This window comes from Thalassophryne amazonica, chromosome 15, assembly GCF_902500255.1.
Source record: "Thalassophryne amazonica chromosome 15, fThaAma1.1, whole genome shotgun sequence".
NCBI lineage: Eukaryota > Metazoa > Chordata > Actinopteri > Batrachoidiformes > Batrachoididae > Thalassophryne > Thalassophryne amazonica.
The window spans coordinates 29,201,137-29,228,371 of NC_047117.1; the positions used below are offsets into that span (position 1 = coordinate 29,201,137).

The window sequence follows — 27,235 nt, forward strand, 5'->3', positions numbered from 1 at the left end:
TAAAGTGAAGCTGAAATCAAAGCTGAGCAGGAAGTTAGTGTTGCTGTTGTGACCAAATGGATCAAGACTAGTAGGTGAAGTGACGCATCGCTGAAGGAATGTCTTGTAGGTCTTAATGGCTGCCAGCAGAGGGCCACACTGAGGAAATCATAAGAAAGTCAAACCAACATCTGAAAGTCATCTTTGTTCTTTTGGAGTGTGGTGTTTGGTGAAGATTCATCAGTTGTTACATTTTCTCTCCTGCAGTTCTTTTTCTTGGAAGAATCGCCATGACAACAGTGGTTTCTTGCTATTTGCGAAGACATTATGTGCACTTATACACATGTTTCCCAGTAGCTCTGTTTGATATATATATATATATATATATATATATATATATATATATATATATATATATATATATATATATATATATATATATATATATATATATATATATATATATATATATATATATATATATATATATATATATATATATATATATATATATATATATATATTCTTGATCTGAATACATTTAACATGAGTGGTTTATTTTGTAAAGATCAGCTGCATGAAAGTGTATCTGGATCATATTGCATTACCTTAATTTATTCTATTCAAGATTTCTAGAATAGATCTTGTATTGAACTTGTTTTTCCAGGGTTGCCGGACTCCCCTATGAATTTTTGTTTGTTGTAGGGTGCCTTTCTAATTTTGTTTATTTTTTTAATGTATTAATTTTTTACCAGCCAACCTCCCTCTTTTTATCAGAGATGGTAATGAAAGAAAGCAGTTTTTATGACTGAGTGAATGTGTGTTTTATATATTGTCTTACATTTGTCCCACAATAGTGCAGCAGATAACTAAAACAGTCTTTGAAATGGTGATACAAGCACAAAATGTGGCACAAGTATTCCTTAGAGATTACTCTTTTGAAAAAGTAGATTGGCAACTTGAATTTTTGATAGGCTGCCAGGTAGGGGTCAGTGAAGAATTACACAGGAGTCAAAATTTAAAAATGCTCAAATCATTGAAACCTATACCACATTTTTTGTCTGATCATAAAGATTCAAAAAAGGTATAGTTTGGACTATCTATGACTGAATATTCTGGAGTTTGGGGTAAAAATAGCAAGAATGGTGACAAAGGTCAATTTCAGTTTGTGGGTGATTCTAACTACGGGCACTATTGGCCTTGTAAATGTAATTTCCACCACACCATTGCCTTACAATATAAAGTGCCTTGGGGCAACTGTTTGTTGTGATTTGGCGCTATATACATGTGCTCTGATGTCACTGTTTATCTCCATAGAAACTACCCAAACAATTTTTCATACAAACTGTTTAAAGGGACATTACAGTGTTGTGGTGGAAATTACGGCAATAGTGCGGGACAACTACATTTTGTTTAAAAAAATCACAACAGTTGTATGACATTGAATACCCCAATTATGTTTTGATTATTTTACTGATATTCAGAGATATTTTAAAACATTAGAAAAAACATTTCTTTACCATTCATTTTTATCATTGAAGATCAAAAGTCTGGGTGTGGGACAAGCATAAAACGGCAATATTTGCATATAATGATGCTGAAAAAAGGTGAAAAAGTCATCATAGACTACTAGAACAAATTTCTTAACACACTTTCATTGTAAAGATAACTATAAAAGTGTGAAATTTCCCCTTTTTTCTGTTTTTCATACAATATGATCAAAGGACATAAGTGCCCGTAGTCTAAGAATCACCCTTGTACAGAGGTCAAAAGTTAAAGTTGCTCCAGTTTTGGTAAAAAGTGATGCAAATTATTCTTTGAGTTAATAGGGGTTTCAAAAGGAGTAGTTTGCATCATGTGTCATGTTTAGTTACTTGTAGATAGTCCAAACTATACCTATTTGGAATCTTCATCATCGGACAAATACTGTAGTATACTTTTCAATATGATTGGAGCATTTCTAAATTTTGACCCTATGTAATTCTTCACTGACCCCTACCTGGCTGCCTATTGAAAATCCAAGTGACCTGTCTGCTTTTTCAAAGGAGTAATGTCTAAGGAGTATTTGCTTGTATCACCATTTGAAGGATTCATCTGTAAATATTCTATCTGCTGCACTATACGGAAAAGGGATGTCAAGATTGACAAACGTGTGTGTTTGTGGGTGGCAAGGCTTTACAACATTATACGAGATTATGGTTTCAGACTGTTACATGACTGACTGGATTTAATATGTTTGAACTGAGGCTGCTTTTGGCCCTTTTGCAAGGCAGGGAAACTAGAAGAACATTTGAGTTTTTACATGGCAGAAACTTTAAGCCTCACCTCATCACTAATGAATGTAAAAGGTTATGTATCGCAACAAAAGAACACTGTTTACAGAGAATTTTTATAGAATTTAGCAGGACTGAGAACCTTTGGAAAGTTGTACAAAACTGCAGCAACCTGCCAGATTTGAAACGTGGCTGATAAAAGCAACTTTGAAATGAACTGCACACTGGACATGTGCACATGTATAAAGTGTGGATTCTAAATCATGTGTTACTCCCAGCTGATCTTAGAGTTTTTAAACGTGTTGGTGGCTAATTTTTTTGTTGTTGTTTTGGAAAAAAAAAATTTGACCTTTCACACATTTGATCTTTGACATTTAAAGGGGGTGTACTGTTACATCCCATCATTCTTGCTCTACGGATGTCGAAACGTTTAGGCTATGAGCGAAATTTAGACCTGAAGCAGCTTGTTTCGGACTTCAGTGACCTATGTCACACAAGTCTATATTTAGGCACCTGCTTGCTGTGGGAGACACGCCCACTGAGTGGTTGTTTACATCTCCCTCCCAATGGAAATGGGGCATAAAGACTACATACATGTGTCCAAATATGGACTTATGTGGTGAGCAGCGGCTCTTTCCATTTATCAAACAGGTTATTTATTTGAGCTCTGAATGTGTTTAAAATTCATCAACCTCTGTGTCTGTAGTATTATTGGCTACAGACTTATGCCCTGTCCACACGTACACGGGTATTTTGTATAACGTAGCTTTTTCTTTGTATTTCGTCCACAAGTAAACTGCATTTTATATCACTGAAAATAGAGCTTTTGCCAAATGTCTTCCAGGGAGAAGATTTTTAGAAACTCTGTTTCCATGTTTACATGTAGACAAAGAAAACAAAGCTTTTTTTTTTCTTGCTGTGACTGTTTGCATGAGACAGTTTTGTGCAATGGAGGTAGCTAAAATACAGTTTCTTTTAATGTTGCTATTGAGACTGTTACACATACACATTCAGTTACTGGCCTTCTGCAGTATGTAGAGAATCGGCTTCAGACGTTGCTGCTTCTGTCATGGCAGACACTTCTATGACCCAGAGACTGCCACCGACATCCTCATCAGTTTTGGATGAGACCCAGTGGGACCCTGTTGCTTTGCCATGCTCTTGACAGCATATTTTGTGTTTTCACGTGGATGTAAATGTATTTCAAAATGGTGCCTGTGTGGACGGAATTTAAAAAAAAAACACACAAAAGGGGAAATCCCTGTTCATAAAAGTAGCTGTGTACGTGCCGACTTGGCCTTTAATGTTTCATTTGAAGATACCCAGTGACCAATATCAGCTTGTTGAAAAGGCATGTAATACGACCCCTTTAAAAATATCAAACTGTGCTTTTTAGCAAAAACTCAGCCCCTGATTAAAGCACTTATAACCAAAATTACCCATGATGTTGTCCATAGTTCTTGAATTTGATCGTCCTCTAAATTCAGTTGCTAAGTGACCTGCAGTATTGACTAACTGATAATTGAGTTGTATACAGATTGAAGAGTTATCGATCACTTCCGAGCTAGGATGAGTTTCATTTAAACTAATGCTTGTTTTGTTATTTTGAGATCTGTCAACACAGAATATTCTATGCCTGACTGGGTGCTGATGTTCTATTTTTTGGACTCAGACACAATTTACACTTTCTTGTGGCTGAATTATAATTTGACTTGAGCAGTTCCAAAAGAGACAATATAATAATTGTTTGTCTGCCCCCCCCCCCACTGAAGGTTATGAGCTTTTAAACTGTTTAGAAAACAGTTGAAATATTGGACTTTATAAAAAGCAGAACCCATAACATTTTGATGATGAGTTTATTTTTTTAAAGTGCAATTTTGATGGTTTTCTTGTCGTTTTTGTGTTTTAATGAGTGCTGATCTAGTTTTTCTATGTTTTGCTAATTCAGAGTCATACTTTGGGTCCTTTGAGCCACTTTGGAGGATTTTGACATTTGTCTAATGCTTGAAGGAAAAGCTTTTTAACTTAAATGGACTGAAAACGTTTCCTCGTTTCAACTTTCTAGCGTTATTTGTACGAGCGTGTGCTAAACTTCCCACATGCACCGGGGGGTAATGCGTGTAGGTGCGTGTTACACTTTTATTCTGAATGTCTTTCTTGAGATGGAGGCCTCGATGGCAACTTTATCGATGGAGGAGAGCCGTGTCCTTTGAACATATCATTTTCTTCTCTGAGAAAGGACGGCCGTTTCCTTGTTAGCTCAAGCTGATGTAGGGTAGTTGTTTGTATGTCATGTCTAGATGACAATAACTTCTCTCTTAGGCGTTGTGTAGTTCACTGCTGCTGTGTGAGTGTGCGTAGTTTCTGTCGGTTGTGCACAGACGTGCAACAATTTTCTAGCAGTGCTTAAGCAATTATAAAATATAGACAGCAGGTAGTTTGTGAGACCTGCAAAAATAGTATTTAGCAATAGCAACCACAGTTCTTTCCTTACTTGAGTTAATGCTAGTTGATAGAAAATTTCGCTCATAATGCTGACATCCATCACGCTTCTGTTTTTTGCTCAGATTTGCAGACTTAGTGTATTTGCTGTGTGAGCTGTGCTGGGCATAGGCCCGGCATTCGAAGTAGTGTGGCATTTTGAAGCTACAGTGTGTAGGATTTTGAGGTGATTATTAGCAGAAATGAAATATAACTGTTTGTTCATTAGTTTGTAATCACCTCCAACAATGAAAGTGTTTTTCCATGAGCTCCTAATGAACCTTTCATATCTACAGAGGAGAGGGCCCCCTCATGAAGGTTGCCGTTTTGCGCCGCCATGTTGATTCAGTAGAACAAAGTGACATACTCAAAATTTCACATTGTTCAAAGTGGCCAGAAGACTGAAGGATGGAAAAAGAAATCAGTAGTTGCTCCCCTGTACACTGTCTACTGGTTGCTAGCGCAGGCTAACGAGTTTGAGAACACTCATTTTTATGAAATAGCGGCTCAAATACATTGTTTATCGCAAGAGAAGGCAAGGGGTCATGAAACCCGTCATTAAAGAAGCCAAAATTGAACGGAAACAAATTTTTGACACACAAGCTTAATGCATTCACCTCACCACTACATGACACTACATCCTACACACTGTAGCTTTAAATGCCTTTTCTTGACCATGAATTGAAATATTTCTAATTAAAGATGAATTCTTGGGGGTTAATTTCTGTTCCGTCTTGGTAGTGAGTAAAAAACACAAAACACTCCAAATCTACCTTCAGTGCCAGTGTAGGCCAAGGCCTGACATAAGACTGAGATTTAAAGGCATAAGACTTATGTACTTCTCTATTTCAAAATTACATTAGTCGATATTTGTACTACCTTTAACATGTAATGCCAAAACTTGGAAGAATGAGCCCACTAGTCAACATTGATAGACGATGTCCTCCGTTTACTTGTGCAACAGCAGTATTTCGATCCGTTTTTATATGTGCTAGTATGTGAATAGTTGAGATTATTACTACAACATACTCAACTTTGAGAGTATCTCTGTGCTATTTTTATTGCAGCTGTTTAGCGTGTTGTGTGCACGACTTATTGTCAACTGTGTTGTGCTGTTAAATCATTGTCGCTTATTACCAGGCCAAAGCCAATTATTATTTTTCATATTTGTTACTACAGATAGCCACATATCAACATTTTTAAGAGTGTGTCTTAAAGAATATCACATTAGTTGTGTACCTCTGTGGTGTGGAGACGCATATTTTTACATCACATCTCTTGGTGCTTATTTTGGAGGTAGAATTGTGTTTCGGTTCAGTGTCGTCTTTTGTTTATTCTGTTTCTGTAGATTTAACTGCTGGATGAAGAATTAAACTTTATTCAACACAAACTGTGGATTTCGTGTCAAAATAAACGCAATCAAGTGCTGCACAAATGTGTCCACGCGTCTGTATGAAACATGGCAAAAGTTTTGTTCTGGCAGCAAAAGAGTTCTGAACAGCCGCTCGGGATTTTTTTGGAAAGCTTCATTATTTCCACTGCAAACTACAACAGTTAGTGTACCATGTTTATGTTGACACCCACAACAACTCTTCCAATAATAATTTTATGTGTACAGATTACAGGTGGAACAATACATCGCACATTGTGATAATCATTGTGGAGGCTGTACTGAATAGTGTTTTTTTTTTTTTTTTTTTAAATGATACTGTCAAAATTGAGCTACTAGATGGGAAAAATGATGGCATGTTTCAGAAGAATCTACTACTATAAGCAACAGGTTGGTCATTGTCATGTCACAAGGTTCTTGAAATAGAGCAATATCTCCGCCTGGTGGACATTTTCAAGTAATGCAAGTACAACAATTAATGCAACTATGGTAGAATTTTCCCAAGAGCTTTGGTCATGAATGATTTATAAAATATACAAATAAGAAATATAAAATTTATACTTCAGAATAATTTGTTTCTTTGATGTTAAATACCACAGATTAGCTTTTATATTATTAGTGTGGCCCATGTCAGTGATGTCATGTATCGACTTGCAAGGCGGTCCATCGCTCCACCCTGACAGGTGTCTCTGTCTTTTATTTGGTTTCTAGACACTTCGCCCCCTTTTAATTTTGCCTCATGACACTTCGCTTTGCCTCCATGCTATTTCACCCTTGTATAACTGCGAAACAGACGGTTGTGGAAGACATTAAAACCACTACAAAGTTCACTCATGGTACCAACATTACACTTAACTCACTCATGGTAACAGCAACATAGCACTTAACTAAATTGACTAAACCAATTGAAAGACAAAAATCAATAACACAACACTGTTAAACTAACATGAACCACAATAACATTTAAGACCCCGAACTCCCATGCTGCATTTCAGCACAATGTCCATTGCTTATTGGTTAGCTAAAATTGCTAATTTCTCCAAAAATATTTGTCCTATCAACTTTCTGTTTTTTTGCAGCATTTCACCCTTGATCCAGAATATATAAGCATACCAAACTGCAAATGTCAGCTTTCCCCAGTTTTGTGCGATTGAAGCCATATACATGCACACAGAGGTCACTTGGCTATTATACATAATAACAACAGCCCATGTGGGTGAGGTATTACATCAAGTCACTCATCACATGGATACATTTCCGATTAAAAATGCACTTTTACATCTTATTTCCGCAGAATTGCTTTGCATTCTCGTGTTTACGTGATAAGGTGTCTAATTTCTATTTTTTTTTTTTTATATCCATATCCAGGGAAAGATTTCCAAAAAGCAACAAGACTGTTGCCCCCCCCCCCCCGCACTGTGATTGGTCCGATCGGACCAGCACCCACCCCTTGCACTGGCCACTCCCTATTCGCGTTTTCTCCACGTGACTTCTGTGGTTGGCTCCGTGCAAAGTTATAAACAGACTGTTTATCTTATAAGCTGTTTGCTGAAATAGTCTGACGAACTTTACCACGCAGATCCTTTCTTTTCTACCGCAGACTAAACGTTTACAAAGTGTTTAATTCCGTGTTTGGGTTGCGAGCATTTATTTTTAACATTTTTTTTTCCGTTCCAGTGCACACTTTGACTGCAGCACTTTTAAAGGGTCTCCTTTTCCGCGACCGTGTGTGGATTTGTCGCAGAAGCAAACCGTGAGGAATCGTGTTCTTTTTTTCTTTTGTTAATCGGGAACTCGTTTTTTGAGAGCGCCATGGCGGCCGACGTGGGGACGCGCTCCTCTTCTCAGCAAGCCGACGGTGAGTGACTCCTGCACAGTGTAATCGGTGCACGGTGTGCTGCTGCTGCAGGCACCTCGGTCCCGATCCATTGTCCCTCTGGCTGCTCGGAGGTCAGCAGCTGGGCCAGGCTGCGCCATGTGCTCCGAGAAACAGACGCTTTTAACGCTGTGACGCAGCGCGGAGCTTTGCACGTTCTCCGCTCCGACACGCAAACGAAATAAGTTGTGCGATATTTGGTTAATTTAATCGATTTCTCGTTGGGGCTTTCACTTTGACCTTTTCGCGCTCCTGATTGGCTGATGCCATGCTGCTGACTTCCGGTTTGGGAGACGTGGCTCGTGTCGCTGCCTGTCACAGCTGAGCGCGTGCACGGTAACGGCCACGTAGCTTATTTTAATTTTAAAAGATGAAGGGGCAGCTTGAATTTCACCAACAAATAAAATAAATTCACTATTGACTTTACATATATGCACGCCTTTTAAAGAGCCCAATCATTTATATTGAAATTAATTAACTCAGACAATTTTACTGGCGTTTAGATGAAGGCTCAGGGGTTTTATGACGTCACAGAATGCTTCACATATAACTCATTAAAATTCTGGATGTATTGCTTCAGGTTACATGTTTTTTTTAAGCAGTTTACATGATGGTGTAATGCATTTTTAAAAGTATAACCCTCAAAGTATGAGCATGTAATCAGTGAAAGTAGAAAGAATATGACCTTTTGACCCCTTAAAATAGGTCAAGGTTAGCCATCTTTGAACTTTTGAAGGTCTGTGTCTCAAGAATGCTCCCTGTGAATTTGAAGACCCTGGCAGTAATAGGACTGGACTTATGGTAAATGGACTGCATTTATATAGCGCTTTTCCATCTGCATCAGATGCTCAAAGTGCTTTGCAATTATGCCTCACATTCACCCCAATGTCAGGGTGCTGCCATACAAGGCACTCACTACACACCGGCAGCAATAGGGGATTAAAGGCCTTGCCCAAGGGCCCTTAGTGATTTTCCAATCAGGCGGGGATTTGAACCCATGATCTTCTGGACTCAAGCCCCACACCTTAACCACTAGACCAACACCTCCCTTAATGCTGCGCACAGAAGGATGGACACGCGCAAAGTCTTTGCAATACCCGATGGCTGTATTTTGGCCTCAGGTAACAATAAAATCTATACAGGTGTAATTCAATGTTGTTCATTGATAATTTGAAGACATTATACCCCTGCAAACAAAAATCAAATTCTTGATACGGCACCATATTTGTTTTACAGTACGGCATCCAATAAGAAACCGCCATGATTATTATAAGATAGACAGACATTATGGCATTGACGTGCAGTTGATTTCAAGCTCAAAATTTAGAGTTAAGGTTACCATATGAAGATGTGCACAAAAGGAAATGAAATCTGACGTCTTCAAGTAGAGATAATGGGGGATTTTCAAGTTGCGATAGAGCAGCGTCTACGTGCATGTGCAGTGACGTCACAACTCTATCCGGTTAGGGAGACGTGGCTTCATTCAGCAACAACTGTCGCGAAACTTTCTGGTCACTGTTTGGAGTTGTGTGGAGGTAGGAGTAGCTCTTTGAATGCTTGAATAACAATGTCAGTCGCACAAAGAAATCGAATAATAGTGAAAACATGTTCATTGCAGCCAAGTGTGAAGCGTCTGGGATGAAAATCAGCACCTCCAAATCCGAGGCCATGGTTCTCGACCGGAAAAAGGTGCCTTGCCCTCTTCAGGTCGGTGGAGTGTCCTTGCCTCAAGTGGAGGAGTTTAAGTATCTCAGGGTCTTGTTCACGAGTGAGGGACGGATGGAGCGTGAGATTGATAGACGGATTGGTGCAGCATCTGCAGTGATGTGGTCACTGTATCGGACTGTCGTGGTGAAGAGAGAGCTGAGTAGGGGGGCAAAGCTCTCGATTTACTGATCAATCTACGTTCCGATCCTCACCTATGGTCATGAGATTTGGCTCATGACTGAAAGAACGAGATCGCGAGTACAAGCGGCCGAGATGAGTTTCCTCCGCAGGGTGGCTGGGTGCTCACTTAGAGATAGGGTGAGGACCTCGGTCACTCGGGAGGAGCTCGGAGTCGAGACGCTGCTCCTCCACGTCGAAAGGAGTCAGTTGAGGTGGCTCGGGCATCGTTTCCGGATGCCCCCGGACGCCTCGCTGGAGAGGTGTTCCGGGCACGTCCCATTGGGAGGAGGCCCCAGGGGAAAACCCAGGACACGCTGGAAGGACTACATCTCTCGGCTGGCTTGGGAACGCCTTGGGGTTCCCCCGGAGGAGCTGGGGGAGGTGTGTGTGGATCGGGAGGTCTGGGCGGCTTTGCTTGAGCTGCTGCCCCCGCGACCCGATTCCGGATAAAACGGAAGAAAATGAATGGATGGATGGATGGATGGATGGACATGTTCGTTGCGCACAGAATGTTGGTATTTTGGTAACTGAACTTTCCTAGCAATGAATGTAAAGCCCCGGTCACACGGCACTAACGAAGGACACCAAAGCCAAAATGAAACAATAAATCTCGACTTGCATTGACCTTCGGGGGCATCGTTTAACCGGTGTCCAGCTTCAATCAGTCAGCCGTTCCGTGAGGCGTCATAACAACGGATCGGGCCGTGAGGCGTCATAACAGCGGATCGAGCCGTGAGGGGTCATAACAGCGGATCGGTCCGTGAGGCGTCATAACAATGGATCGGTTAGCTGCTCTGTGAGGCGTCATAACAACCGGGATTGACTACTGAACCAGTGGCCGGGCACCCACATTTGAAGTTTGCTATTCGCCCAGCTGCTGTCTCTCTCTGGCCGATGTGAATGGTTCAGCACTCCCCTCACACCGGGACAACACTGATGAACAGTCTCTGAAAGAAGCTCCTCAGCAGACGTCCATCACTCTTCTGTTTTTTGCTCAGATTCGCAGACTGAGTGTTTCGCTTTTTAATTTTCGTTTTTTTGGAGAACACACAACACTTCACAAACAGGGTAACTGGCCCATAACAACCGATCGGTTTCAACCAGGAAAATTTTTTTTTAAATATTTACTATAAACAAAAAAGGAAATGATGTAACAATGACTGCAGTGCATCTGTTAATTAGAATTTCTCAATGTGACATAAACCTCATGATGAAATCATTTTTTAAATTTAGTCATTGCAACATTTAATTATGTCTTTGACTACAGGGATCTCGTTAGCGTTATAACAGTGTAACGGTCCGTTACGGTGTTGCCTGAAAAAATTATGCTGCAGTTGCATTCCATTGCACTGTTTCTGAGGGTGCGTAAGGGACAAATGATAGTTCTCTGTGTTGATTGTGGACATACTGGTTCTCATTTAGAAGCAGCGGGTCCACAATTTAGTCATCAACCTCTGTCAAAGCCATTTAAAGATGTCAATCGTGACTCACCTGTCTGCAGATTAAGGATGTTACTGGGACTCCTGTCCGTTGTTGAAGGCAAGAAAAGAGAACTGTCTGCCATTTCACACATACAGTAGTTTTTTCATTTCTCATAATGTGCTTTTTCTGTGGGACAGCGCACAAAGGTTCTCTGGTGTGGACTGGGGGAGAACCTATCTCCCAGCACTCGCTACGAGGCTATCGGGGGAAAGAACTTTTCCCCTGAGAACATTTCCCATAGCTGTGCAGCGAGCGCCGGGGGTAAGGTTCATCTGCAGGTGTGAGTATTGTAGGGGGGTTTTAGGGGTTTTAAATTTAAAGTTTTTAAATTTCTAACCCTGTGAAACACCATTACCTGCATTTTGAGGGCCACATTTTGTGAAGTAAAGCCATAGTTTTTTTTTTTCTATGTTTGTTACAGCCTTACTTTCAAGCCAAAACAAATGAGACATCAGGCCAAAACACAGGAGTGTCGAAATGTGTGTCAGCAGCATCAGAACTGCTAATATATACACAGCAGTTTTCTAAAGAAAATACTTAATTTTTTTTTACTTCAAGATTAATTTCTGATTATTGTACATTTTGAAGTTTTTTTTTTTTTTTTTTTTAAGATTCTTTAGAAATCTTTGTTTGTCTGGAAATTAAAACCATAATTTATCTGTTGTTTCAGGTGAGATTATAAGGAACCTTGGGCAGTTATTTTTAGACAAATAAAATGGCATGAAAAGTAATGTGTACATTTTAAAGCCCGGTAGATTCATACATTCATATCGACAACCCCTGGCAAAAATTATGGAATCACTGGCCTCGGAGGACGTTTATTCAGTTGTTCAATTTTGTAGAAAAAAGCAGATCACAGACATGACACATATAAGACATCAGGAAAAAAAAAATTGTGGCAGTCAGTAATGGTTACTTTTTTAGACCAAGCAGAGGGAAAAAAAATATGGACTCAATTCTGAAGAATAAATTATGGAAACACCCTGTAAATGTTCATCCCCAAAACTAACACCTGCATCAAATCAGATCTGCTTGTTAGTCTGCATCTAAAAGGAGTGATCACACCTTGGAGAGCTGTTGCACCAAGTGGACTGACATGAATCATGGCTCCAACACGAGAGATGTCAATTGAAACAAAGGAGAGGATTACCAAACTCTTAAAAGAGGGTAAATCATCACGCAATGTTGCAAAAGGTGTTGGTTGTTCAGTCAGCTGTGTCTAAACTCTGGACCAAATACAAACATGGGAAGGTTGTTAAAGGCAAACATACTGGTAGACCAAGGAAGACATCAAAGCGTCAAGAAAGAAATTTAAAGCAATTTGTCTCAAAAACTCAGAAATGCACAACAAAACAAATGAGGAACGAATGGGAGGAAACTAGAGTCAACGTCTGTGACCGAACTGTAAGAAACTGCCTAAAGGAAATGGGATTTACATACAGAAAAGCTAAACGAAAGCCATCATTAACACCTAAACAGAAAAAAACAAGGTTACAATGGGCTAAGGAAAACAATCGTGGACTGTGGATGACTGGATGAAAGTCATATTCAGTGATGAATCTCGAATCTGCATTGGGCAAGGTGATGATGCTGGAACTTTTGTTTGGTGCTGTTCCAATGAGATTTATAAAGATGACTGCCTGAAGAGAACATATAAATTTCCACAGTCATTGATGATATGGGGCTGCATGTCAGGTAAAGGCACTGGGGAGATGGCTGTCATTACATCATCAATAAATGCACAAGTTTACGTTGATATTTTGGACACTTCTTATCCCATCAATTGAAAGGATGTTTGGGGATGATGAAATAATTTCTCAAGATGATAATGCATCTTGCCATAGAGCAAAAACTTTGAAAACATTCCTTGCAAAAAGACATATGGGTGATTCTTTAACTACGGGCACTATTGGCCTTGTAAATGTAATTTCCACCACACCATTGCCTTACAATATAAAGCGCCTTGGGGCAACTGTTTGTTGTGATTTGGCACTATATACATGTGCTCTGATGTCACTGTTTATCTCCATAGAAACTACCCAAACAATCTTTCATACAAACTGTTTAAAGGGACATTACAGTGTTATGGTGGAAATTACGGCAATAGTGTGGGACAACTACATTTTGTTTAAAAAAATCACAACAGTTGTATGACATTGAATACCCCAATTATGTTTTGATTATTTTACTGATATTTTATTCAGAGATATTTTAAAACATTAGAAAAAACGTTTCTTTACCATTCATTTTTATCATTGAAGATCAAAAGTCTGGGTGTGGGACAAGCACAAAACGGCAATATTTGCATATAACGATGCTGAAAAAAGGTGAAAAAGTCATCATAGACTACTAGAACACATTTCTTAACACACTTTCATTGTAAAGATAACTATAAAAGTGTGAAATTTCCTCCTTATTCTGTTTTTCATACAATATGATCAAAGGACATAATAAGTGCCCGTAGGCTAAGAATCACCCATATAGGGTCAATGTCATGGCCTGCTAATAGTCCGGATCTTAATCCAATTGAAAATCTTTGGTGGAAGTTGAAGAAAATGGTCCATGACAAGGCTCCAACCTGCAAAGCTGATCTGGCAACAGCAATCAGAGAAAGTTGGAGCCAGATTGATGAAGAGTACTGTTTGTCACTCATTAAGTCCATGCCTCAGAGACTGCAAGCTGTTATAAAAGCCAGAGGTGGTACAACAAAATACTAGTGATGTGTTGGAGCTAGGGCTGGGCGATCTGGGTAAAAAAAAGAATCACGACTTTTTTCCGCATATCATTCGATCTCGATTTTCGATTCGATCTTTAAACATTCTTATTCAAAATATCTAAATATTTGTTGTAATTCACTTCTATTAAAAAGACAACATAGATGTTTTAAAAGGTGATTTCTGGTTTTTATTATCAAGAAAATTTAACTATGCCATTTCAAGTACAATAATGAAAATATGAAACTTTTCATTGTAGTGACCTGCACATACAATGTTATTAAAAACAGCAAACAGACTAAAATAAAAAATAGTAATGTATAAAAATGTGCAAACTGGCAGTGGCCACATCTGTAAACTTGAAATTAAACAACTGTGTAAGAGTAAAGATGTAAACACACACTGAAGCTATTATAATTATGCATATAAATATAAAATGAAAGTGCACAGCAAACATTAGAAACAATGTAAACTTAAACTCTTCATTCACAGGTTTCTTTACCAAAAAATATGTGGTATAAATATAAAATGAAAAAGTGCCCAGCAAACAGTAAACAAAATGTAAACGTTACTCTTCATTCACAGGTTTCTTTACAAAAAATGTGTATAAATATAACTATAAAATGAAAAAGTGCACAGCAAACAGTAAAACACAATGTAAAACACATCCTTCACAGGTTTTTGGCCAGAAAAACGCGTCTGTCAACAGCATCTGGTTTTAAGGCTGCTCTGTGGCATGTGACAATATTGCCACTTGTTGCTGAAGGCACCCTCTGGTGGTGAGCTTGTTGCAGGTATACAAAGGTAGCGCTTGGCTAGGCAACTGACTCTGGGGTAAGTCAGGCTGTGCGGTTTCCACCATTCCAGAGGATCTGCTTCGCTGTCAACATCAGTCTCAGCTGCCTGCTCTTCAGTCAGTCCTGAAGCTGGAGTTTGAGGAGCTGATTTTTTTAAAGAAGCTCCCCAGAGATTTTTTGGGCATTTTTGCTGGTGTTGAAGCTGCTGAGGTATTGCTTGTGCTGCTGGGGGAGGGGGGTGGGTCAGTGACCATTTGTCCAAGAGCAGTAGCCTTAACTGCCTCCACTTTGACATCCTGGATGTATTTCGTTCTGAACCGTGGGTCCACAAGTGATGCCAAGTTCAGAACATCATCAGTGGAGTCGTCACTGTATTTTTCATTTAAGTATTTTGTGACTGTACTCTTGATGTGTCTTGTTAAATCCCAGTCATCATCCTGAATCTTCAGCACCTCCTCATTGAAAACATGAAGCACTGGTTTAATGTAGGACACAGAAACATAATGCTCACCAGAAAGTGCATCTGTGAACTCCACAAGTGGACTTAGGGCTTTGTGGACAGCTTCAAGGACCTCAGTGTCCTGCCACGAAAGGGTTAAGTGCCGTGTTTTTCTGTCTGCAGACAGTACTTTTGTTATTATGCATAATTTATTCATACATAACCTTTACCTACTGAGGCTATGAATGGACATTTGGTTATAATTTTTTATTATAGCAGTAAAATTAAGAAATAATGTTCTATGTGTGTGTACTTTGGTACCCTTTTCCAGGAGTACCTGAATTTCAATTATATTACACCTGATTAACTATTTATACACATTATTTGTAAGTTTTAGCATTTAAAATGAGAAAAAACACAAAAACAAACTTGATTTTATTTTCAGTTTTTTTAGTGAAAAATGATTATGTAAAGGAAGTTTGGATTTCACATTTTTAACAGGAAGCTGTAAGTGTTTACAATCAAAATAATTTTGTGTCTAGAACTCAAACAGTGCAGATTAGAAACAGTGCAAAAGTAAACATTTTACAAGGCGAAAATATGCAAAAAGTAACCAATTTTAAAGTGCAGAACCAAACGATATGAATAACAACAAAGTGCAAAACTATATATAAATATATCAGTTATTATCTGTATTATTAAAATGTGCAATAAATCACTCATTTGATCACTCATTTTGTGCAAAATTATACAATATTAATAAAACAATAAAGTGTCAAACTACATACAAATATGTAACCAAGAATCAAAATTAGATCTAAACTACATCAGTCCATTGTCAGTGTGGTACTGTTTGTAACAGTTTCTGTCTGGCTGAAGACAGAAGCCAATTTTACAAACACCCTGCCTTTTCCTCAAAAATTACTACATTTATGTTTGCTGTCTGTCTCTGTACTTTTCTGTCACTTTTGCGCTCTTTTTCATACTTTTCCCTCGTTTCAAAAGTCACCGAATGCACTTTACCGTAATATATGCAACATATAGCATGCTGTTGAAAAGCACAGGTTCTTGGCTTGCTGTCAGTGTTGAAATTTTTCAGATTGAGGGCTTACATGAGAACTTACGGTAATGAGAATCAGTGGCTCACTAGTGAGAAACTTCCGTGTTTTTCCTCTGCATGATGATGTCACAGGCTTACGTTTACCGTAATATACCATATATCATTGGGAAGCCTTTGGTGTTAGCTTAACAACGCACTTTGAATCATTCAGAATGGACAAACTATGGTGGAGTTATGGTAAAAAAAAAAAAACGCATATGGAAAATATGGTGTGGGCACCATCGCCGTAGATAAAGGGTTAATATTTATTTATTTATTTATTTGTTACATATGAATCAAATCTGTAAATATTTAAGCCTAAAACAAGCCTAAAACTAATTACTACAATACAAATGTTACTAATAATAACAATGATAATTTCTTATTATGGCAAACTTAGTAATAAAAAAAAAATACCACTCTCCACTTTCACTTACCAACTGCAAGGTGTACGCGGTGTCCAAAGCACTGCATCCTGTTCCAGCCTTTACTCCTCGTGGCTTTAACCATGTGGGCAGCGTTGTCTGTTGTGATGCAGACCATGCGCTCCTCCTGCAGCCTCCAGGAAGCGAGTGCATCCTCTAGGCCCTGTGCTATGATGTCTCCAGTGTGATCCTCAGGAAAGTAGAGTGTTTGAAGGCATTTACTCTGTAGGCTCCAGTTTTCGTCGATATAGTGGATAGTTAAACTGAAATAGGGCTGTGATGTCCGACTGGACCAAATGTCAGTAGTTGCTGCAAAGTAACAAACATTTTGTAGTTGTTTTTCCACTTCTGCGCGACATGTCATATACAACCCCTGGCAATAATTATGGAATCACCGGCCTCGGAGGATGTTCATTCAGTTGTTTAATTTTGTAGAAAAAAAGCAGATCACAGACATGACACAAAACTAAAGTCATTTCAAATGGCAACTTTCTGGCTTTAAGAAACACTAAGAAATCAAGAAAAAAAGATTACGGCAGTCAGTAACCGTTACTTTTTTAGACCAAGCTGAGGAAAAAAATATGGAATCACTCAATTCTGAGGAAAAAATTATGGAATCACCCTGTAAATTTTCATCCCCAAAACTAACACCTGCATCATATCAGATCTGCTCGTTAGTCTGCATCTAAAAAGGAGTGAACACACCTTGGAGAGCTGTTGCACCAAGTGGACTGACATGAATCATGGCTCCAACACAAGAGATGTCAATTGAAACAAAGGAGAGGATTATCAAACTCTTAAGAGAGTAAATCATCATGCAATGTTGCAAAAGATGTTGGTTGTTCACAGTCAGCTGTGTCTAAACTCTGGACCAAATACAAACAACATGGGAAGGTTGTTAAAGGCAAACATACTGGTAGACCAAGGAAGACATCAAAGCGTCAAGACAGAAAACTTAAAGCAATATGTCTCAAAAATCGAAAAATGTACAACAAAACAAATGAGGAACGAATGGGAGGAAACTGGAGATGACTGCCTGAAGAGAACATGTAAATTTCTACAGTCATTGATGATATGAGGCTGCATGTCAGGTAAAGGCACTGGGGAGATGGCTGTCATTACATCATCAATAAATGCACAAGTTTACGTTGATATTTTGGACAATTGAAAGGATGTTTGGGGATGATGAAATCATTTTTCAAGATGATAATGCATCTTGCCATAGAGCAAAAACTGCAAAAACATTCCTTGCAAAAAGACACATAGGGTCAATGTCATGGCATAGGGTCAATGTCAATGAGCAGATCTGATTTGATGCAGGTGTTAATTTGGAGGATGAAAATTTACAGGGTGATTCCATAATTTTTTCCTCAGAATTGAGTGATTCCATATTTTTTTCCTCTGCTTGGTCTAAAAAAGTAACCGTTACTGACTGCCACAATCTTTTTTTCTTGATTTCTTATAGTGTTTCTTAAAGCCAGAAAGTTGCCATTTGAAATGACTTTAGTTTTGTGTCATGTCTGTGATCTGCTTTTTTTCTACAAAATTAAACAACTGAATAAACATCCTCTGAGGCCGGTGATTCCATACTTTTTGCCAGGGGTTGTAATTGCGGCAAAGCTGTTTGGGAAAAGTACTTCCTCCCAGGGAGCGTGTATCTACTGTCTAATACCCGCATTAACTTCTTAAATCCGACCTTTTCGACTGTAGATATTGGCATCATGTCCTTTGCAATGCAGTATGCAATAGTGTTCGTTATTGTTTTTGCCCTCTTTGAATGTTTATCGTATGGCGTGACGGCTGTGAACGCTGCCGTGATCGATGTCTGCTGAGGCTTTGGTTGAATGCTACGAGCACTACTTGTGCTAGCAATGGCATCACTGCTACTTGCAGCGGGCTTGGTTTGTTTTTCTGAACACTCATTGTGTTGCACCGGGTGATACCGTCGCAAGTGATTGAATAAATTTGTAGTGTTCCCTGTCTTGGTGGATACTACGCAACGACAGACTTTACAAATGGGCTTTGCTTGTAGGTGGTCTGTTTGCAAGTAACCAAACCACTGCCATATTGCAGATGTAGCTCGGCCAGTTCTGTCAACAATCTCTGTTGTACCTGGGTCACGTATCTCTTCCCCTTCGCTCTGGATTTCAATGTCGCCATATTCCTCTTGCATTATTCAGTTTATAATCCACTTTCTGAAAATCCACTCCTCCTCTCACGGTCTCAAGGTTACTTCACTCAGGCACTTTCTTTGTCTCAACAAGTGGGCGGCAACTCCTCTCAGCCGCATGGTTTTTCTGTCACCTGATTGGTCAATAAATGTGTTGATTAAAATGCGCTTCACTTATAATCGAGATCGAGCACAGTGTGGATCGCGATTCATCAATCTTTCGATTTTTGGCACAGCGCTAGTTGGAGCGTTCTTTTGTTTTTCATGATTCCATAATTTTTGCCAGGGGTCAGTAGTTGCTGTTTAAGAACCTTTGTTTTGTATTTTTTCATATCTTTACAAGTTTTGGATCTTTCCCGGACCATAAGCGCATGTGCTTGGTGTAATCTATTCAGTCAGGCTGCATGTGAATGTGAGCACAGCCTGTGAAAAACTGGGCTCTGGAGTGCTTTTCCACAAAAGCCACATTGATGAATCCGCTCTGCACCCTGTTGATAAAACTCTGACCAAATCTGAATAAAGGCAGTTTTTGAATAAACCCGACTGACTTAAAGTGCACGTACAGCATAGAGCAGCCACTGGACCAAACTGTGTGTTTTTTCAAAATAGACTAACACACTACTTCGCTTCAAATGCACAAGTCTATTTCAGATAATCAGGATGGACACGTTCTCTTAAAAGGCTTTATTTTACTCTGTATGTCGCATTGGAAAGTTGTAGCTTCTGGTGCTACATTGATTAGCTCTTTCGCAGCTTATGCACATGCTCTAGTTGTCATCTGTTTTTTTCTGGGGATGTTACAGTGCCACACACAGGCCTGGCGTATGTACTACAACGTTAAACGGAGCTTTGAGGGACTGAATTTGCCTCGAACATTTTTTGTAATTGAATTATTCTAATTACTCGACTAATCTTTTCAGCCCTAGTGGAGTGACATCAACTCCGCAAGCTCATTGTGTCACACTTGATGGTCACTTGTGTGATAACTCTGGAGTTTTCCTTGAGTGGTGTTTCCCAGAGCACATTGAGATCCTGAAGAAGTATATCAATGTTCTGTTGATTTTGTATAGAGCCAAGCAAGGTGGGGCATTGAGTTCTAACTTTCCTTGTGTTCAACCTGAGCCATGCTGAGTTTGACCTGTCTGTTGGTGGAGTTGTGGGTGAACCAGAAGCTCGTGCATTTATTCTTGGGTGGTGTTACTAAGGCCCTTCTGATCTTGCCTGGTTGCAGTGATGCTGGACAGGATCATTTATGTTGACAGGCAGGTTCTTGGCCAGTCTTTGCAGGCATTGTACCTTTATGGGGATCCTTCATGATCAGTACTGTCTTGTGGTAGCCAGACAGAGTAGCTCTCAGATGTTAGTAGCCGATTGATTTGGGCTTTCAGGGCCACTGGGCATCAGTGTTATAGGATGCAATCTTTCTTCAATACGTCTTTCCATGATGAGTTCTGGATTCTTCGACCATTTTTTTCCTTGCAGCGGAGAGTCCACACTGGATTTTTTTTTTTTTTTTGAGAACAGCCCATTTGCCTTGGTTTTCCTAGAATATCTCTTCAGCCTTTTCATCAGAACTGAAACTCTTAGGCTGTTTCCACGGCCATGTGTCTCAGTGCAGATGGATTTTTATTTATTTTTTTCTTTTTGTATGAACTTGACTGACCTTATTAGGAAAGGTCAGCCGCGTTTGACTTGGCAGCCTGTATTGATGAGGTGGTCACACGCTGTCAAAAGGATCCATTGTTTGAGCTGAAAAAAAGGGGGAAACAATATTGTGGGTTAGTATAGCTGCTGAACCCCCACAGCAGCATGGGCAAATAACTAATCTCTTGAAATGCTGCAGCACAAGTGGACAGTGCATGGAGACAAAGGCTCCACCAGTAATGGCATTTTGTCTTCAGTGAGCAGTTAACATTATACAGGGATGAAAAATGTCCGCTTTTTATCAGATTGCCACTTTTTTGTCAGTTGCCTGGGTCATTTTTGAGATCAGTGCTGTTCAGTAGGAAGCGTTCAGTGCTGAATTTAGTGCTTTTCCATCAGGCACCTTGTTGGGCAGCTAAGGGGGCCTCTATATCATAATATTGAACCGTTGGCGCGGCGCTCTTGTTCACTTGACAGTCTGCGTTTGCGATAAAGGTGAGTTATGGTCTGTTAACGATTGTTAATTTGTTCTTAAAGGAGACCTGCATTGAAATAAATGTAGTCAGATTTCAGAAAAGAAATAGCTGATATGTATTTATAAGACCCTTGTGAATGCAGTAAAGTAAATCTGTAAGCCCAAATTTGTAATTCAGCGGAGAAATATTCGTTTAAAAATGACAAATTTGCAGCTAACATTTAGCCCTCTGTGAAAACAGTTTGTACATCCGGCTCATTTCCATGATGCCGGTGACAAGACGACGTGTTCCCGCCTTCAGTCCGATCCCGCATTGAAATTGATTTTATCTCTTAGTAATGTTACTGTTATACACATCCTGGTTTCAACATCCAAAAGTAAGCTGCAATGAATGTGAGATACAGCTCTGCTTGCTCAGATCCGGGGATCAGATCAGCGGCGGCATCGACAGCGGGCGACATTATTCCCCGACGCCTCGCTCTCACTGCCCCCGATACGCTTACCGAGTGCATGCGCTTGTTAAATGCCGCCGCGGCACTCACACCCTTGTGTCTGCTGTGCAGCCAGCACCACCTCTCTGTCTACTGAATGGAGTTGCAGCCAACTTGGCACAAGTCCAGAGACTACGCTCGCCGTTTTAATGCAGTGCGCGCGGTGACACCTGTTGCTCGCAAGGACAGACTTCTTGCTGCAAAATCTGCAGCGCCGCACATCTCGGTAATCAGAGCCGCAGAGCTCCGTGGCCGCTGAGAGAGGTTTATATATTTTTAATGACTTAAATTCTTTGCGGGTCTCCCCTCCGTAGCCCGCAACGGTACACCGGAGGTGAAAGACAGTAGATTTTCAATGCGACACCACTCAATCAAACGGGCGTATGAAAAAGTCCCCCAAAATAATTTTCAAGCACAAATAAAAGAAATGTGTACTCACCAAACGTGCTGCAAGACAATATGAAGTTTTAAAAAAGTAGATCCTTCCATATAAGACAAGAAAAAGGTGCAGATGAAAACTGACGTAAATCCACAAATTACAATTGGTGTAATGCATGCTGGGAGAGGGTCTTGTCTGTGACGTCTCGGCAGCGTCCATGATGAGAGGGACAATTTGCAGAGGGCTAAATGTTAACTGTAAATTTGTCATTTTCAAATGAAGATTTCTCCGTTGAATGACAGATCTGGGCTTGCAGATTTACTTTACTACATTCAGAAGGATCTCGTGTGTAAATGTAAGTCATTTTTTGTTCAAAAAATCTGATTGCATTTTTTTCAATGCAGGTCTCCTTTCATTTCTAAGACAACCTGTAAGCAGAATGCTACTTGTGCTGCCCCTTTAAGAGTTGGGTGAATGTTGACTGTGCTGCAGTCTTGAAGAAAAGCTGTTGTTTTTTATTCTGCATTCGCTTCATTTTCCCTGCTAAACCATAAAGAGCATATGTCTGTGAGCAATACTTACCTTTTTATGTTAAACTGACCTGTTATGGTCTTCTGAAACAGGTCATGGTTGTATTTTATAACTTAAAAACAGAGCGATGCTAACGCGTTAGCATGTCTATTTTGGGTTTCAGCTTTTTTGTTTTTTTGTTTTTTTTTCTTTGTACATGTGGTCAGCAGTAAATGAGTTGGGCTGTTTTGCAATCATAAGTACATAAGTTGATTTCGAAGATAATGTTTGGTTTAATGACAAGGTGGAAATGACAGTGACAAAGAAAAAGTTTAGTTTGCCAAACATGGATAACTACTACTGGTCTATCAGCAGCAATGGTCATTTGGTTTGTTATCCCCATTTGTTCACCAGAAGAACTTTATTTAAACCAGTTTTTACCAAAATATTTGTGTCATTTCCATGATGTTTAATTTTGATGGGGTACCTGAACTATTACTTATTTAGTAGCTAACCGCTAAATGGACTAATTTCCCTGTGAAAGCCTATTGTATAACAATCTAACTCCCACGATCATTGCCCAGTGGGGAAACGACTAGGGCTGTCACAATTATTACAGTATTCGTCAATCGCGATTATTTTTCATATTCGCGATTACCGTGAATTATTTATTTTATCCACAAAGCATAAAACGACTCAGAATCTCACGTCATTGTGCTGCAGCCTCGCTTTCCTCTTAAAGCAGGACAATAACATGGAGGCTGACGGCCGATTAAAACAGTGCCGTCTTCTTCAAAAGCCATCTAAAATGCGGAGCTGTCGGTGTGTGTGTCTGTATCTGTGCCTGTGTGTGTGCGCACGCGCTGAGTTAACAGGCTGCAGACTGCGAGGGAGGGGGTGGGTGAGGGAGATTCCTGAATGCAGGCGCGACTCGTTCAGTGCGCAGTGAGCGCGGAGCAGAGAGAGGATTTTAACCCGAGTGAACATGTTAACAAAATGAAAACGTGGAGCTGCCTTTACTTCTCTTTGAACTTTCTCTAAAGGTGTGATTATGCCGTTACCATCCTGTTCACACCATGTGCGCGTCGTATGCTGAATTTTTGAGATCATGAGATGAAATAAACGGTCAAATATCTTTAAAAACATATTTAAAAAATGAGAATGTATGAATGAACTGAGCCACAAAAAAAAAAAAAAAACCCTGACATGGAGAAGCTGTGGTGATGTTCAGATGCACAGATCACAAAAAGCAGGTGAGAACTCTGAACTTTAACAGCTGTTACTTTCCAAAGGTATTTATTTGTTCAATATTAATGCAGTGTTTAAGCACAAAACGTGACTGATAAGGAGAGACAATTTCAGAAATGCAACAGAAACAACCACAATTCAGAAAAAGTTGGGACTGTATGTAAAATGAAGATAAAAATAAAAATGTTGCACCATTCCCAGTTTCTCCACTCACAGAAGCCAAACGTTCTTCCAGAGTTGTGTAATTATACTACAATAGTAGAATATAAAGGGAAAAAAAATAGACAGTATATTTGTCAATCGCAATTATTTGTCTGACAATTAATCGTCTCCAGAAATTCCTAATCGTGACAGCCCTAGAAACGACTTGAAACAGGCATTCAAAAACAAAATGTCAAAAATGTCCTCTCTGGAGATAGAGTGCATTTCAAACACAAGCATCAGTGTTATGTGAATAACAGTTTGTTTGAAAGAGGCAGTCACTATCTGTGATGCCACAAAAGGATGTGAATTGGGGTGTAACTATCTGTCTTCTCCGGAAATGCTTTTAGGGGAGGTGATGGTCTAGTGGTTAAGCGTTGGGCTTGAGACCAGAGGATCCTCGGTTGATCGTCTCATGCAGATGGAAAAGCGCTATACGATGCAGTCCATTTATAGTCCATCACTATTTGAGATTGCAGAAACACAATAGCAGCACTAATCTTAGTCTGTATAATTTACACAGTTATCTTAGTGAAACAAAAAAGTCCTCTCTGGAAAGTACAGCGGATCATGTCAATGAGATCATCGACATACATCTGACAGGTCTGAAACTTCGGCATTTAAGTACCCCAGTCAGCAGTTACATATGGATGAACAACTTGACCAAAGTAAAGCACCTTTCACATCGGGCCTGCTTAGAGCTGCATCATGCGGCATCATGATGACGGCAAGTTGAACCTAACGACACAGTACCGTGAGGGACGCAAAGGGCAATGCGAAACAGACACAAAAAATTCAACTTTTAATTTTTTCAGCGTCAAGCACAGGATGCAGAAAGGAAGAAGTTTACTCGCAAGGTGTGACAACTTAATGGTACTTAATGTGACTGGATGCCACACTCACACAATATAACAAAACCTGATGCCAGTTTATGATTCCTGTTGTGCTCCATTGTTGCCGAGCTACAAATCACGCAGGATTGTTGTTGAACGTTTTATACCGTGTACACAAAGCAGTAAAACTATACCGCTCAAAGAGCACATGTGAACAATTAAAAGAAAAAAAAGCTCATTACAGCCTGGCTGCAGCTCCTTGCGCTTACCTGCTCAAGTTCCTTACTTTACTTGCCTCAGACAATTGGGCTAGCCTTATTTCTGAGTCCTGCTTGTGTGTGCACTTTTAACCCTGTGGTGATAATAGGAAACCCCAAATAATGTGCAACGTATAAAGTCTTTTATTTTTCTTTCTTCAAAAGTATATTTATGCTCTGATTTGCTTCAAGTCTGCACCAGTTCTATTTTTGATGGATTGTACATGATGGACACTTCTTAATGGCCAATCTAGTACCACTGTTCACATGAATAGGTGCTTTTTTTCCTGTCATCTTGTCTCATCAGGGTTTTACTCCTGCTATTTTTAGAACTCCCCTCCTTTATGAAGACATATTAAGACATTTTTGAATGAGGAAGAATGCATTTTTCTAGCAAAAACACAGCCACCAGTCTTGGATTTACTTCTTAAATCAATGTTACTGAGTGTTCTAGTTCTGCTAATACAATATTGCAACCTGTGTAATTTAGAAGATCCATATGAAATCGATCTGCTTGTTTATTTTGTAAAAAAAAAAAGTCTAAAACACTTCGAGGAGCAGTGTGGATTGAAGGTAGTTTTTCTTGATGCATTGCAGAGCTGTTGAATTGCCAAATGTGTAGTGGATTGATTTGACTGTGCTTGCAGTGTGCTCTGTGCAGTTTATTATCGAGGGATATACAAATACCAGATTGGTACTGGGCATATCAACAAATGCTCAGTATCAATTGACTCTGATTGGGATCAAGTGCAGAAACCAAAACAATAAAAAAACATTGATCGGGCAACATTTCTGGCTACTGTACGCGGGGCAAATACACGTCTTAAGAATAAGAGCCATAAATGTCTAGTTGGATCTCTTTGTGGCCTGCTGAGTAAATACTCAACTCTGTCTTGCTCACTCTTCTTTTGTGGCCCCGCCCACCCATTCCTTCACACATATTTGCATTTCGACTTTATGAACCTGACGAGCCGTAAACGGTCATTGGGAGGGGAAAAACACTCATTATCATAAGCTCATCCATTCATCTGATTAATTTTAATCTTTTGTGTGCGCCTCCCTTTGCACTTTATCCATGTTACTCTGCAGCTGCACCAGATTGTGATTAGAGAAGCACAGTCAACAGTCCTAGTTTTTTGTTTTTTTTTTTTCCCCCCTGCCTCTCTGAAGGAGAAAAGTGACACAAGTCACATTTGCTGTTTTCTCATCTCTATTTCATAAAGGTGCTGTGGGTGGGTTTTTTTCTGCCACTAGATGTTACAAGTCAGATTTCCAAACATAAGCAAAGCTTCCCTCCTCGGCTGCTCCTCCTCAATCCCCCCTCTGCACTGAGCAAAACGATTAGCAGTTGTAGTGTATTACCCGGTTTAATGACTGTGACTAAGCCACATAGGAAGCAGAAGCTAACGAGCTAATTAATGTTATTGTACCCGGTGACCAAGTGGTCAGTGCACTTTTTTCCAAAATAGAAAGTTCCTAGTTCAAGACAACTGCCTATTCGTAGTGTAATGCTGAGTTGTGCGAAAGTGCATCCAGTGTAAAACTTGTGCCGATATTCAGCCGACCAGAATATCAAACAGGTTTGATTTTCATCCGACCATACAATTGCCGATCGGGAGGTGGTCGTGAGAGGTTAAACGCAGCTCGTTACTCCATGTATACTACACGATGCAGGACGCGTGATTAAGCTGAAACTCGGTGCGATCCAAAAAATTCTCACACGAGTGAAAAATCGGCTGAAAAAGGGCCAAAACTCGCACAGTGTAAGGCCATCTTAAGAAATAACCTAGGATTAACATATTGGCAGTAAGGATACATATGTCTTGAAGCTCCAGACTAGTTTGATGATGAATGGCCTTAATCTGTTTTTGAAGGTCACAGAGCCAAAACTTGTGTCCATGTGTGATGAAGATGACCCCTCTATACATTTGTAGGGGATTTCATTTGCAGCAAGGGTGAATCCCTTGAAGATCTAGGCCAAGTTGCTCCTCGGGCACTGCAACCTTCATGCCCTTTTCACTCAATTTCACATCTTTTCCCACACCTCAGCAAACTTGATAAAATTGTTCCTGGTTGCCTTTTTTTCCTCTGAATGTAGTCTCTTTAATAAAAACTTGGAACCTCGTCTCCACACTGATCATGCAGTTTGAAGTTACATTTTTATTATTTTGACATGACTGCATGA

At 39.7% G+C, this 27,235-nt stretch overlaps 1 protein-coding gene across 1 annotated transcript in view; it reads left to right on the top strand.

Moving 5' to 3' along the window:
• Positions 1–7,626: 7,626 nt before the first annotated feature.
• The window catches only part of pdcd4a (programmed cell death 4a), a 48,775-nt gene continuing 29,166 nt past the window's right edge, over positions 7,627–27,235 (top strand). The window contains exon 1 of the mRNA XM_034188339.1: positions 7,627–7,981. Coding sequence (XP_034044230.1) covers positions 7,936–7,981 — 46 coding nt within the window. The 5' untranslated portion in view covers positions 7,627–7,935. The remainder of the gene's footprint in view (positions 7,982–27,235) is intronic.